General features: G+C 62.9%; 4 protein-coding genes across 7 annotated transcripts in view; 1 reads left to right on the top strand and 3 right to left on the bottom strand.

The window, feature by feature from the left end:
* The first annotated feature begins 233 nt into the window (after nucleotides 1-233).
* On the top strand, nucleotides 234-1,153 carry TCTA (T cell leukemia translocation altered). Its single transcript, XM_021529175.4, has 2 exons — nucleotides 234-600; nucleotides 1,053-1,153. Exons 1-2 carry the CDS (start codon nucleotides 269-271, stop codon nucleotides 1,093-1,095), a joined length of 375 nt encoding a protein of 124 aa, XP_021384850.3. The 5' UTR covers nucleotides 234-268; the 3' UTR covers nucleotides 1,096-1,153.
* A 52-nt stretch (nucleotides 1,154-1,205) lies between these two features.
* Nucleotides 1,206-3,333, bottom strand: AMT (aminomethyltransferase). Its single transcript, XM_021529215.4, has 8 exons — nucleotides 2,989-3,333; nucleotides 2,834-2,914; nucleotides 2,593-2,724; nucleotides 2,350-2,428; nucleotides 2,083-2,228; nucleotides 1,813-1,993; nucleotides 1,546-1,701; nucleotides 1,206-1,438 (listed from the first exon to the last, which is right to left on the bottom strand). Exons 1-8 carry the CDS (start codon nucleotides 3,244-3,246, stop codon nucleotides 1,260-1,262), a joined length of 1,212 nt encoding a protein of 403 aa, XP_021384890.1. The 5' UTR covers nucleotides 3,247-3,333; the 3' UTR covers nucleotides 1,206-1,259.
* A 92-nt stretch (nucleotides 3,334-3,425) lies between these two features.
* Nucleotides 3,426-7,171, bottom strand: NICN1 (nicolin 1, tubulin polyglutamylase complex subunit). Of its 4 annotated transcripts, none has more exons than XM_077786074.2 (6): nucleotides 6,999-7,171; nucleotides 6,233-6,406; nucleotides 5,831-5,944; nucleotides 5,390-5,461; nucleotides 3,894-3,998; nucleotides 3,426-3,766 (listed from the first exon to the last, which is right to left on the bottom strand). In XM_077786074.2, the coding sequence occupies exons 1-6, from the start codon at nucleotides 7,161-7,163 to the stop codon at nucleotides 3,725-3,727; spliced, it is 672 nt and encodes a 223-aa protein (XP_077642200.1). In that variant the 5' UTR covers nucleotides 7,164-7,171; the 3' UTR covers nucleotides 3,426-3,724. The 4 variants fall into 4 exon arrangements, with proteins under 4 accessions (XP_077642200.1, XP_085446828.1, XP_085446830.1 ...); XM_085590702.1 differs by lacking the exon at nucleotides 6,999-7,171 and adding an exon at nucleotides 6,830-6,967; XM_085590704.1 differs by lacking the exon at nucleotides 6,999-7,171 and adding an exon at nucleotides 6,857-6,967.
* Nucleotides 7,172-8,649: 1,478 nt separating this feature from the next.
* Nucleotides 8,650-11,795, bottom strand: part of DAG1 (dystroglycan 1) — a 49,187-nt gene continuing 46,041 nt past the window's right edge. Inside the window, 2 exon segments of the mRNA XM_021529173.3 lie at nucleotides 8,650-8,887; nucleotides 8,889-11,203. Of these exon segments, the coding sequence (XP_021384848.2) occupies nucleotides 8,797-8,887; nucleotides 8,889-11,203 (2,406 nt within the window). The 3' untranslated portion in view covers nucleotides 8,650-8,796.

The raw sequence follows: 11,795 nt of genomic DNA, 5'->3' as shown, positions 1-11,795 counted from the left end.
CCCCGCCCCAAACCGGTGCTCAGAGGCCCCGCCCCGGTGCTCAGAGGCCCCGCCCCAAACCGGTGCTCAGAGGCCCCGCCCCGGTGCTCAGAGGCCCCGCCCCAAACCGGTGCTCAGAGGCCCCGCCCCGGTGCTCAGAGGCCCCGCCCCGGTGCTCAGAGGCCCCGCCCCAAACCGGTGCTCAGAGGCCCCGCCCCGGTGCCGCGCTGCGGCGGGGACGGGCAGAGCCCCGCCCCCCCGGCAGCCTCGCCCCCGGTACCCCGCGGCCATGGCGGCGGTGGCGGCGGGCTGGCAGCCGCCGTGGCGGGCGCTGGCCGCGCTAGGCCGGGAGCTGGCCGCCGAGTGGGCGGCGCAGGACGTGCGGGCCGCGCTGTGCCAGCTGCTGCTGCTCTGGCTGGGCATCAGCCTGCTGGGCGTCCGCCTGGCCTGGCGCGCCTACGGCGGGGCGGTGGCCGCGCTCTGCTACCGGACCGGCCCCGCCGGCCGCCGCTCCCCCGGCACCGCTTCCGGGGCCTCGCCCTCCCGGCCCCGCGCGCACTCCCTGTCCCCCGCCGGCCCGGCGGGACGCAACGGCGCCGCCGAGCGGCACTGCCCGCCCCGGTGAGTCCCGACCGCTACCGGGCCCAAAACCGCCGATTGCCCCCGCTGAACCCCGCGGGCCTGCCCGGCTTCCCTCCCCCGCGTCCGGCCAGCCTCTCGGAGCGCAGCCCGGTGAGCGACCCCTGCCCAGTGCCACCCGGTGAGCGTCCCCCCAGCTGCACCCCTGCTCCAGTACAGCCCAGTGACTGCTCGCCTGCCCAGTACGGTCCGGATGGGGCCGCTGGGACACCGGCCCGGTTAGCCCCCAGCTGTGGCTTCTGACAAGTGCCCCCCAACCTGTGCCCCCGACCTTTGAGCCCCCCACCCCGCCCAACTGCACCCCAGACCAATGTGCCCCAGTAAGGGCTCCCCAGCCCTGCCCACCCCCGACGGACAGGCAGGTGCCTGCCTCAGTGCCGGGCTGCTGTGCTGGCGGCTGCCCCAGCCATGCTCACGCTTCCTCTCTCTTGCAGGGATGGCCCTGCAACAGAGCCCATGAAGACACATCGGGAGTGAGCAGCACCAGGACTGCCAGCTGGGTACTGCCAACACCAACATTAAAGTGCTGTGCCCACCTGCTGCTCATTGTTTTGGCACTGCCAACAGAATCATAGAGGAAAGGGAAATGGGACAGAGTGTTTATTGGAGCTGGGGCACTGTGCCCACAGCATAGGCTGGTCTCACTTGGCCATGTAGTACTGGGTGGGCACAAAGGGCATCTTGGTAATGACAGCAGGATGCTGCTTCTTCCGCACCTCGACAGTGAGCTCGGTGCCAGCCCGGCTGTGCGCTGCCTCCACATAGCCCATGGCAATGTTCTTGCCCAGGCAGGGCGAGGGACATCCACTGGTCACTGTGCCTGAGATGTGAGGACACGGGGAGGTGAACGGGGCCTGGCCAGCCCCTGTCAATGCCATGGCCACAGCTTGGAGTCATGCCTGTGCCAGCCCCACTGCCCCCACCTACCCACAGGCCTGCCTTCGGGGCCCAGGATGGCCATGTGGGGCCGGATGGCGGGTCCCACCGACGTCAGCCCCACACGCCTGCGCCTTGGCTTCTCTTTCACTTGTGCCATGATGACAGCAGCACCGGGGAAGTCCATGGCCACACGCCGGCGCTTCCCTGCAGGGCAGAGATGGGTGAGGGTTGGTGATGCCTGACCGGTCCCCTTGTACCCACTGGGGACACCTTGCTGCTCTGCCTGCCCCAAGGAGGAGGTGGAGGTTGACCTACCCAAAGTCCACATCAGCCCGGCCTCGGCAGGGGTGACAGTCTCATCAATATCATTGCCGTAGAGGCAGAGCCCGGCCTCCAGGCGCAGGCTGTCCCTGGCTGCCAGCCCTGCTAGCCACACATCGGGGACACCCAGGAGCTGCTCGGCCAGCTCCACCGCCCGCGCTGCGGGCACCGAGATCTACGGCGGGACACGGGCAGGGTCAGTGGGGCACGGCCTTCCCCTGCATTGGTACCACAGTGGGGATGCTGGCATGGTTCCCTGGGTACCTCCACGCCATCCTCGCCGGTGTAACCACAGCGCGTGACCCGGCAGCCCGGCACGCCAAAGACGGTCGTGGTGATGCTATTCATAAAGGAGAGCTTGGCCAGGTCATCCGACAGCCCTGCCTGCAGAACCCGTGCCATGGAGGGACCTGGGGAGGCAGGTGGCTGGAAGACAGCAGTGCCCAGGGAAAGGGGGGGAGGTGGGGAGGGCAGTGACATTCACCAGGAGAGGACCCAGAGGAGGGCAGGCCCATGTGGAGCCCCCACTACCTTGCAGAGCCAGCAGCGCGTTGTCTGACACCTCCAGGTGTACGTCACTGCCGGTGGCCTGCAGCTGCGCCGCTCTGTCCTGCCAGGGTGACAGAGGGCTGCTAGCACGGGGGCCAGGCCAGTGCCAGCCCCACACGTGGCCACGGCCACCTCACCCTACACAACACGGATGTCACCAAAAGGGAGAAGGACTCATTCCCACTGCGTGTCCCCTCCTCCCGCGGGGCTCAGGCGGCCCCATACCCTCAAGATGGCCAAGTCCTTGTCAGCACAGGCGGCGTTGGACACCACGTAGAGGTGATCTTCTGACGTGTTTGTGACGATTAGGTCGTCCATGATGCCGCCCTTCTCGTTGGTGAGCAGCGTCAGGGTGCCCTGCGGGACACGGCCCACAGAAGCTTGGCCGGGCTGCCTGGACCCTCCCAGGGCATCCCGGGTTCCTCCGACCCCACTGGATGCCTGGTGCCTGCCCAGTGCCCCCTACCTGTCCTGGCTTCAGCTCGGCGATGTCCCCCACTACCAGGCTCTCCATGAACCTGATGCGGTCCCGGCCGTAGACCAGGGTCTGCAAGGGGCCGGGGAGGTTGTGAGGTGGTGCGGCTACCCCCCTGCTCCAGCCCCTCGCCCCGACCCCGCTACCTGCAGCATATGGGAGACGTCGAAGAGGGAGCAGTGGCGGCGGGTGTGCAGGTGTGACTGGAGGTGGCCCTGCCCGTAGTGCAGCGGAAGGGTCCAGCCGGCGAACGGCACCATCCGCCCGCCGCGGGCCCGGTGCAGGGCATCCAGCGGCGTCTGCTTCAGCCCCTCCTCCCCGGCCCCGGCGCCCCCGGCCCCGCTCCGCGGCGCCGAGCCCGGGGGGCGCCGGGGCAGCGCGGCGCGGCAGCCCGCCCGCAGCATCTTCCTCTTCCTCCTCCCTCCCGGCACGGCTCGGACCGGCCCCGGGGCGCCTGGGACATGGAGTCCGCCCGGCCCTGGCCCCGGCCCCCGCCCCCGGCCCGTCCCGCCCTCGGCACCGCCTCCCCGGGGCTGCCGGCGCGGCCACCCCCATCCCCCAGAGACAGGCGAGCACAGGCAGGGCCAACGTAGCAGCTTTTAGTGGTGACCCCCCAGCACGCCCGCACCCCTCGGTCCCCCCCACCCCTCGCAGTGTCCGGGCGCTGCCCACGGGACGTGTCCGGGAGAGGCTCCCAGGGGTCTCTGGAGTGGCGGCGCTGCCCCGCGCTGCTGGGCACTGCGGAGGGAGTCAGGGAAGGGGCACAGGGAGGGCTTGGGACCCCCGCGGGATCAGTGGCTGAGGCGGGAATGCAGGAATCCACTCAGGCCCCGGGAGCACGGAAGGGGCACTTCTCCCCAGCTGGCACCAGCACCAGCGGGCTCAGGTGTAGGAAAGCAGGTTGACATCGTAGCAGCCATCCACCTGGGGAAGAGAGCGACTGTCACTGTCTGCACAGCACTGCTGGGATACTCCAGCCCCATCCTGCCGGGAGCCCTCCCAGAGCCATGTGGCAAGGTCAGAGTCCCTGTCAGCAGGGGGTGGGACTCACGTCGAAGCGCCCGATGCGGGCAGCTGCCTGGCGAGCCCGGATCACCTCTGTCAGCACCCACATTTGCTGGACCTCTGTCGACACCTTCTCCGGATCAGGGAGCTCCTGGAAAGAAGTGGGCACAATGCTGTGGAGCAGGGGTGGCCCAGATGGGCTGGATTATCCCGGGTTTGGGCAGTGGTGTGGCTGGATGGCTTTGCCTCCCAGGGAGCCAGGCACGTGATGGTGCCCACATTCCTGACCTGCTGGTGGTTTCCCAACGTGAGGTAAGCAGGGCCCCTCTCTAGGAAAACAAACCACTGCGGACATGGGTGAGTGACCCTGATCCCTGGGCGCTGCGGTGCCGACACAGCCCATCTCTGCTGGCAGGTGGCCAGTATGAGGACAAAAAGCTGATTGCTGGCTAATAATTAAAAACCTAATTGCACAGTCCAGAGTTTCCCAACAGCCTCACTATGCGATGCTCCCTGGGCTTGGGTGCAGAATCCTGGGCACACATACTGGTTCACCCCAGGGACCTTTAGCCAGGTGGGATATGTGGGCTCAGCAGCAGCTCTCCTGCTCCTGGCACTGGGCTGAGGGGTGCCTCACGCTGATGTTGGGAAGAGCCGATCTCACAGCAACCTCTGGCATCTGCTCTGGATACTCCTTGCCAAGGGGAACGTGATCCAAGCAATCAGTAAGGGACTAGGGTGCCCTCCCTGAACTGTCACACAGCTGGGCAAAGATTTGGAACAGCAGTTTCACTGCTGGTGCAGTGTGAGCACCGTAGCATGGAAGCCCAGTAGCAGAACCGCCCTGGTAGGTGTGGGCTGTGTGCCACCCTCCTGCAGGCAGCACCTTCAGATTCAGCAGGTTCCCATGGGCGAGCCAGCTCCCATCCTGGCCCTGTTCTGCCCGGACTTTGCCCGCCATCTGCCAGGCAGATGTGGCTGGCAAACTGTAAACACGTGCCGTGGCTGTGATGCCCCTCTGCCCACATGCTGTCCTGGCTGGGCAACGTGTTCCCCAGAGCACACCCTCTTCAAAGTACTGGGAACCAGCCCTGTCCCCACACGTCCCACCCACCCCTGAGCGATGCTGTGCACCCACTGCTCCCACAGTGATGTCCCTGTCCCTGTCCCCACACATCCCACCTGCCACTGAACCATGCTGTGCATCCACTACTCCCACAGGGATGTTCCTGCTCCTGTCCCCATTCCATTGCATCCCACCTATCAGCTGAGGGGCACTGTGCACCCACATCTCCCTTGGTGATGTTCCTGTCCGCAGACTAGAGGGCAATTAGACTTAAGCATCACCTCAAATAGCACATCCCCATGGAGATATTTTTCTTCTTCGTACTGCAAATTACTTCCAGCACAAGGCGGGTTATTTCAGGGCTCCACAGCTATTCCTGGTGAAAGCCTGGAGCCAACAAGGCAGGCATGGGCCTGGCAGCCTCCTGATGGATGCTCATGGCTGGCACCCCCAGTGCCTCAGCAGTGATTACTCACCCCATGTAGGCTGGCCGGCTGCTCCGGAGGGGTCAGCTGGGAGAGCCAGGAGGGAAAATCCTTCTGAGGACTCTGAAAGAAATCCAGAGGGTCACACAGGGTGTTCCCAACCCTATCTCCATCCTTTACACTAGGCAGCGTGCTGGGGCTTAGAGCCTACCCCTAGTGATATTGCTATGGAAGTGTCACTTTACTATCCTTAAAGAGAATTTTGTAGGGAATTCTGTGTTTTGAGCAGCTGTTGGAGCAGTCCATTCCCCAGCACCACTGGAGCACAAGTGAATCCCAAATGCCCCAGCAAAGGACAAGGACTTGGACTCACATCCCTGTGTGTGCTCCCCAAAGCTGTAGGGGGAAATGCCAGGCATAGAGCTGGGGACAGTGGCTTGTCCTGGCCCCCTGCCCATGCCTGGCAGTGGGGTAGCTCTGGCACTTGCTCACCTTCTGTCCAGTGGGGAAAATCTGCAGGTCCTCGATGGTGAAGTGGAGCCAGACTGGGGAGGGTTGTCGCAGGATGAACCGCATTGCTGTCACCTCGTCCAGGTCACACAGCATCTGCAGGGAAGGGACAGGGAGAGTAACCACAGGGGCTGGCACTGACTGGGGGCAGCTTTTGGGGTATCCTCCCAAAACCTCCAACCCACCCCAGATGAAAGAAGTCCAAGGGAAGCATCGTCCTGTGAGGGCTGGCTGGGCTAAGTGGGGCACAGGGACTCTCGCAGCCATGGGGGTCAGTGGGACATGGGCACCAGACCCCTGGTGCGGGAGCCATCCTGGGGTGTGGGCAGAGAGGGGTGAGCACCAGAGGGAGGTGACACCACGGTCCCACCCGGACATGCTGACCTGGTGCCGGTGGAGGCAGAAGTAGTCCTGGGAGCCCTCCTCGGTGTGCGGGCACGGCATCAGGCACAGGTCCCGCAGGCAGGTCATCCAGCGCCGGGACCCGCCGGGGCCGGGCCGCTGCACCCGCACGCTCAGGAACGCCGTGTAGAAGTTCCTGAACACGATCTCCTGCACCTGCGGGACCGGCGACCTCAGCCCCACAACGGCATCTCCCCGATACCGACACCGGCATCCTCCCCCCAGTACTGGGACGGGCACCGGCAATCCCCCTCCCATACCGGGATCGGCACGTCTCCGTACCCGCACTAGCACAGCCCCATATCGGGACCTCCACGGACATCCTCTACTCTACTGGGACGGGCACTGCATCCCCAGCATCCCGCCCAGCATCGGTAAGGGTGGTACCCCAGTACCGGCATCCACCCGTTACCGGCATCCCCTCCGCCCCGGGACCGCCCCTCACATCTTCCTCATACCGCCCACGGCATCCCTTCAGCCCTGGCACCGCCCCCGGCTTCTCCCCATCCCCGGCATGCCCACCCACCCCGCCCGCCGCTGCCCCGGCATCCCCCGTCCTGCCCGGGACCAACACCACACCCGGCCCCCACTCCGCCGGCCCTGCACCGTCCCCGGCACAGCCCCGGTCTTCCCCTGGGACCACCCCGGCACAGCCTCCGCCGGCACCGCCCCCGGCATCCCCCCGTGACTCCACGGGACCACCCCGGTACCCTCCCGCCGGTGCCGCGGCGGGCGCGGCCGCACTCACGTCGGCGGCAGCGCCGCGGGGGAAGCGGAGGTCGATGACGGCGACACCGGGCCTTGCGGGCTCGGCCCCCCCGGCCAGCTGGAGGGGGGCGGCGGGGCGGGGGGCGCAGGGCAGCGGGGAGCGGCCCGGCCCGGCGGGCGGACCCGGCCCCGCCGCTCCCGACATGGCGGCGCCGCGCCGGGGCGGGGCCGGGCCGGGCGATGGCGTCACGGCCCGCGGGCGCCGCCAGGGGGCGCCGCCGCCCCGCCGCCGCCCCCGGGGCCGGGCGGGCTCCGCATCCCCGCGCCGGGGCCGCCCCGCGCCTCCCCCGCACCGGCACCGGCAGCCCGGGCGCGTTTATTTTCTTCTCGGCCCCGCGGCGCCGAGACCGGAGCTGGGAGTTGAGCACCACCCCGCTGCCCTCCCGGGGCCACCCCGGTGCCCGGGCAGCGCCGTACCCGAGTGAAGCGGCGGGTCCGGCCCGGTGTGCGGGGTCAGCCCCTCCACCCGAGGCGCACAGGGGCAAATCCCAGCGGGGGATGCCGGGGCTCGGAGCAGAGGGGATAGGGCCGGTACCGGTACCGTGGCGGGTCCCCCGGGGCCGGCCCGAGGGGCTGAGCCCGTACAAACTGCTGGCAGCCGCACACCGGTTTTTAAGTCTTTTTTTTTTTAATAAAACAATCGGAGTCTGTATCAAAAATTTAGTAAAAAATTAGATTTGAGAGTTCACCGATTTTTTTTAACTATTAACTATTCCTGGCGCTCTTTTTTATTTTCTTTTTCTTTTTATTATTTTTTTTAAAACTTTTTTATCTTTTCCAACAGTGTCCAGGCTGGAGTTGCCAGTGAGACCAGCGAGGCCATTCCTGCACAGTCCCAAGGAGCAGCCGGGACAGAGAACACACCCTACTCTCGTCAAAACACCCCACGGGGAGGGGGTTTTGCTTCAAATCGACCCCCCCCCCCAGCAACTTTGGTGCTCGCTGGGAAGCAGAGAAGTTCGTCGTGGCACAGGGCTCAGCTCATGCTTCTGTGAGCACTCCCTGGCACAGCAATGCACCCCCTGCTCAGCCATGGGCACCCCAGGCCAGGCTGACCCAACTCATGACTGCTTTATGATGCGTGAGAAAGATAGGATTTCTTTGATTAAAAATAAAATAAAAATGATAAAAGAATCAAACCCCAAACCAAGAAGCTGATCCACCCCAAGAGGAGGAGGAGGAGGCTGGCTGGCCCCGCTGACCAGCCCGTGGAGCTCGCCTGCAGCACAGCACTGCCCTCCCCCTCCCCAAAAACTACACATCCCAGTTAAGGTAAACAGCAGATTAAATGTAAAAACTTAAACCATCGACTTCAGAAAGTCCCTTGAATTTAATTATTTTTAGGCTACCTTTCATGTTACGTCCTGTAGCTAGACACACGTGAATAGAAAAAACAGTACAGTTAGTGTTAAAGGCAAACAGCGGAGACCCAGAGTGCTACCCCAGTGCTGCCTGCTCCTCCCGACCCGGCCCGACCCGTCCCGACCCCCCTCCCTGCCCACCGCCCCGGCCCCGGCCGTAGCCCAGCCGCCGGGAAGGCGTCTTTGAGCCGAGAATTTTTTTCTATGAATAAAATAAAACCAAAGCTTGTTAGGCAAAAATAAAACAAGTGTCCCCCCGAGTCCCACGAGCGCTCCGGTGCGGCGGGCGCAGCCGGGGAGAGCCTGCTGGGGAGCGGGCTGGGCTTTCATGTTCCCGGCTGGCGAGGGGGCTGCCGGCCCACAGACAGCACCGGTGTGGAGCTGGAGGCCCCTTCTCCCCCGAGAGCCTCCTGTTTGTTAAGGGGGCACGTAGGGCGGTGGGGACCTGTACGGGGTCATGTTCTTCGGGCGGGAGCCTTTCCCCTCCATGGGTGCAGTGAAGGGGGGGAGGCTGGTAGGGCGGCGCGTTGGGGTCCTCGTCCCGCAGCGGAGTGTACTCCCCGATGGTGTCCTGGTTGAGTGGCGTGGTCTCCGGCATGCTCTGGTTGGGGTACTCTGGAGGGGGCAGTGGGGCTTTCTCCTCCTGGAGGATGAGGGGCATGCTGGAGGATGGTGGGGGCTTGGAGTCGTCCAGCTCGTCGGCGAAGATGATGGGCACGCCTTTCTTTATGAAGGTGGCCTGGTCTTCGATGGTCAGCTTGCCTTTCCTCTTCTTGCGGTAGCAGATCATGGCAATGATGCCAGCCACGAGGAGGATGGCGGCCACCACCACAGCAGGGATGACAGTGTGCAGGTACACATCGTCCTCGCTGCTCTTCTCGGGGTCTTTGCCTGCTGCCACCGTTGGTGTTGCCTCTGAGATCACCCTGCCATCCTTGGTCACGGGGACAAACTGGATGTGCCTGCAGCTGCCAGAGCCAACCACAGACACATTCAAAGGCTTGAACTCGGGCTGCAGGACATTGGAGAAAGCTGGGCTCGGCCTGCCGGAGTCATCAGCAATTTTTTTGCTCAAAGTCCGGATCTGCTCCCGAGGACAAGGCTCCAGTGGCAGTGTGTTGTTGGTCCACTCCACCACGATGGAGCCTTTAGCAATGTCCTGCACCGTGATTGTGCTGCTGTTCCTGTCACCAAATGCCAGAGCCAGCTTCTTCACCAGCATGATCTTCTTATGGATGTCATTCACCACTGCATTATGGTCCCCTTCCAGCCTAGCCTTGAACTTCACCGGAGACTTGTCCCCATGTGGGCGTTTGTGGACATGGATTTCAAAAGCATCCACTGCAAAAAGCCCGCCCTTGTCAGTGGCATACATGAAATACTCGTGCTTCCCAATGTGGTTGTGGTCAGGCATGCCATACATGAGCTGGCTGGTGCTGTTGAACTGCACCCATGAATTCTCCTCGATCATCTGCTGCTCCTTCAGCTTCAAGGTCAGCTGGAGCTTGTCCGTGGTGGTGTCTTCCTTGTCGTAGAAGGTATCTGACGGTATCTTAACCTCGAAGTATGTGCCCTCCCACGCATCGACCCTGTCGATGTGGTTCGTCAGCTTGGGTGGCTCGTTGGGCTCCCAGGGCCGCGGCAGCCCGCTGGCCGTGGTGCGCACGCGGGACGGCGGAGAGGCCGTTGTCAGCTTGGAGATGGGTGATCTGGTTGTGCTGGGAGGCTTTGTTGGACGCGGCGTTTTGGGCCTTCGAGTAGGCCTTCGTGTTATTGCTGTGGAGGAATCTGTCGTGGACGGTGTGGCTGGCTTCAGGGTGGAGACTCTCGGTTTCTTGGTGGTAGTTGAGGGCGGTGTGATCACTGCTGTAGGCTCTATGTACCCAGGCATCGTGGGGCGAATCGGCACCGAGGCCGTGCCCGTGCCTTCCGTTACCCTGGTTGGCTGGATTGGCCCCAGCGTGGGCGTCTGGACAATGGGGCCTCTGGTTCTGATGGTGACTGTTGGCTTCCTTGGCAGTGGAATGGGCTCCCGGACAGGGGGTGCCGTTGTCTCTGTGGGCGGCGCGATGGCGGGCGACGTTGGGGTGGGGACAATCCTGGTGGGTGGCTCTTGTGCGGCAGTGGTGGGCGGCCCGATGGCAGTCAAAGGCGTAGGGGTGGCGTTGATCTGCCGCCGTATCCTCTTTGGGAGGTGAGGTTTCTTGTTAGCAATGTGCCAGCCAACAACTGGGTAGCCAAGGCGGGCAGACATAGTTCCTTCCTTAGCTGGGGCCTCCACCTTGCTGATGTTGGGGACACTGTTTTGGCTCAGGGAACATCCCAATTTCCATGAGAGTAAGGCCCCATTTTCCACCACCTTCTTTGCATTTCCTGGTCCAGCCATGAAGGCCGACATGTCAAAGAGTCTGTTATTTACAACAGGAACCAACTTCATGTTGTGAAGTTCCACCTCTGAAAAGCTTCTCATTCTGTTTAAGAGTTCAATCCTCTGCTTTGGTGTCATTTTTGTTAAGTCAGCATCCAAAATGACAGTCAGTATAGTGACTGGCTCTTCCGAGCCACACACGAAGGGCGCTGTGTCACTCGTGTCTTGGACGGCCACTCGCACCGACTGAGGCTCGTTGTGGTCCTCTTGATGGACTTCAACGGAGAAGACGTTTGTGGTCTGTGGGACATAGCTCCCATTTGGGAAGGGCTGCAGAGTGGTCACCGAGATGTAGTGGACACCCTTGTCTGTGTCAAGGGGCAGCCCTTCCAGGGAGCTGCTCTCCGCATTCCAGTGCAACCAAGAAGGTAAGGAGTCCTTCCCAGCTTCGGAGATCTACCAAACAAAGAAATAAAAAAAGCTTTTAGAAGTACAGCATGAGGACAGCTTCTATCAGCAGTAACGCTTAATTTCAAGGATTAAAGAAAAAAATCTGAAGTGTAATAACTGGGGAAAGAACATCCTGACCAGAGCATGGCAGCCTTTGTCTCCTCCTCCACATGTTGGCATGGATGAGTTCTGCAGGGTGCAGACCCAAAGGGCTTAAGGAGCCACAAGAGGTCATAAAGTTCCACAAGGCCCCCTCGCCTGCAAGTGCTCCAACACTTGCTGTGCAACTGCCAAGCACAAGTGGTTTATTTTCTCTGAGGGCAGACTGGGAGTTTACATCATGGGGACAGTGACAAAGCTGAGGGTGAAGTTATGCTGTTCAGCAGAGCTGATCCAAAAACTGCCTTCTTCCCACTCCTTCCTCTCCCAGCTTGGCCATCTTGCTCCTTTCCTCACCCCATCACACCCGGCCCACCCTACATACATCAAGTGCACTGCTCCAGCAGCTCAGCAGAACATGTATTTTCTCTACTTATTTTCAGCTTGTCCCACTGTCCCCAAAGCCAGGATGACCCAGAGTGGCCAGAAGCTGGCCAAC

Source organism: Lonchura striata, chromosome 12, assembly GCF_050655825.1.
Source record: "Lonchura striata isolate lonStrDom1 chromosome 12, ASM5065582v1, whole genome shotgun sequence".
NCBI lineage: Eukaryota > Metazoa > Chordata > Aves > Passeriformes > Estrildidae > Lonchura > Lonchura striata.
This window is presented reverse-complemented; position numbering and strand designations above follow the sequence as displayed.

Excerpts from the sequence above, each read along its gene's own strand:
- NICN1 (XM_077786074.2), bottom strand. The coding sequence starts at position 7,163 with ATGTCGGGAGCGGCGGGGCCGGGTCCGCCCGCCGGGCCGGGCCGCTCC. Across the intron at positions 5,462-5,830 it reads TTTTCCCCACTGGACAGAAG|AGTCCTCAGAAGGATTTTCC; the intron begins GTGAGCAAGTGC and ends GATTTCTTTCAG. Across the intron at positions 3,999-5,389 it reads AGCCGGCCAGCCTACATGGG|GAGCTCCCTGATCCGGAGAA; the intron begins GTGAGTAATCAC and ends ACTTCTTTCCAG.
- TCTA (XM_021529175.4), top strand. The coding sequence starts at position 269 with ATGGCGGCGGTGGCGGCGGGCTGGCAGCCGCCGTGGCGGGCGCTGGCC. Across the intron at positions 601-1,052 it reads GAGCGGCACTGCCCGCCCCG|GGATGGCCCTGCAACAGAGC; the intron begins GTGAGTCCCGAC and ends TCTCTCTTGCAG.
- AMT (XM_021529215.4), bottom strand. The coding sequence starts at position 3,246 with ATGCTGCGGGCGGGCTGCCGCGCCGCGCTGCCCCGGCGCCCCCCGGGC. Across the intron at positions 2,229-2,349 it reads CGCGCTGCTGGCTCTGCAAG|GTCCCTCCATGGCACGGGTT; the intron begins GTAGTGGGGGCT and ends CTGCCTCCCCAG. Across the intron at positions 1,439-1,545 it reads CCCCGAAGGCAGGCCTGTGG|GCACAGTGACCAGTGGATGT; the intron begins GTAGGTGGGGGC and ends CTCACATCTCAG.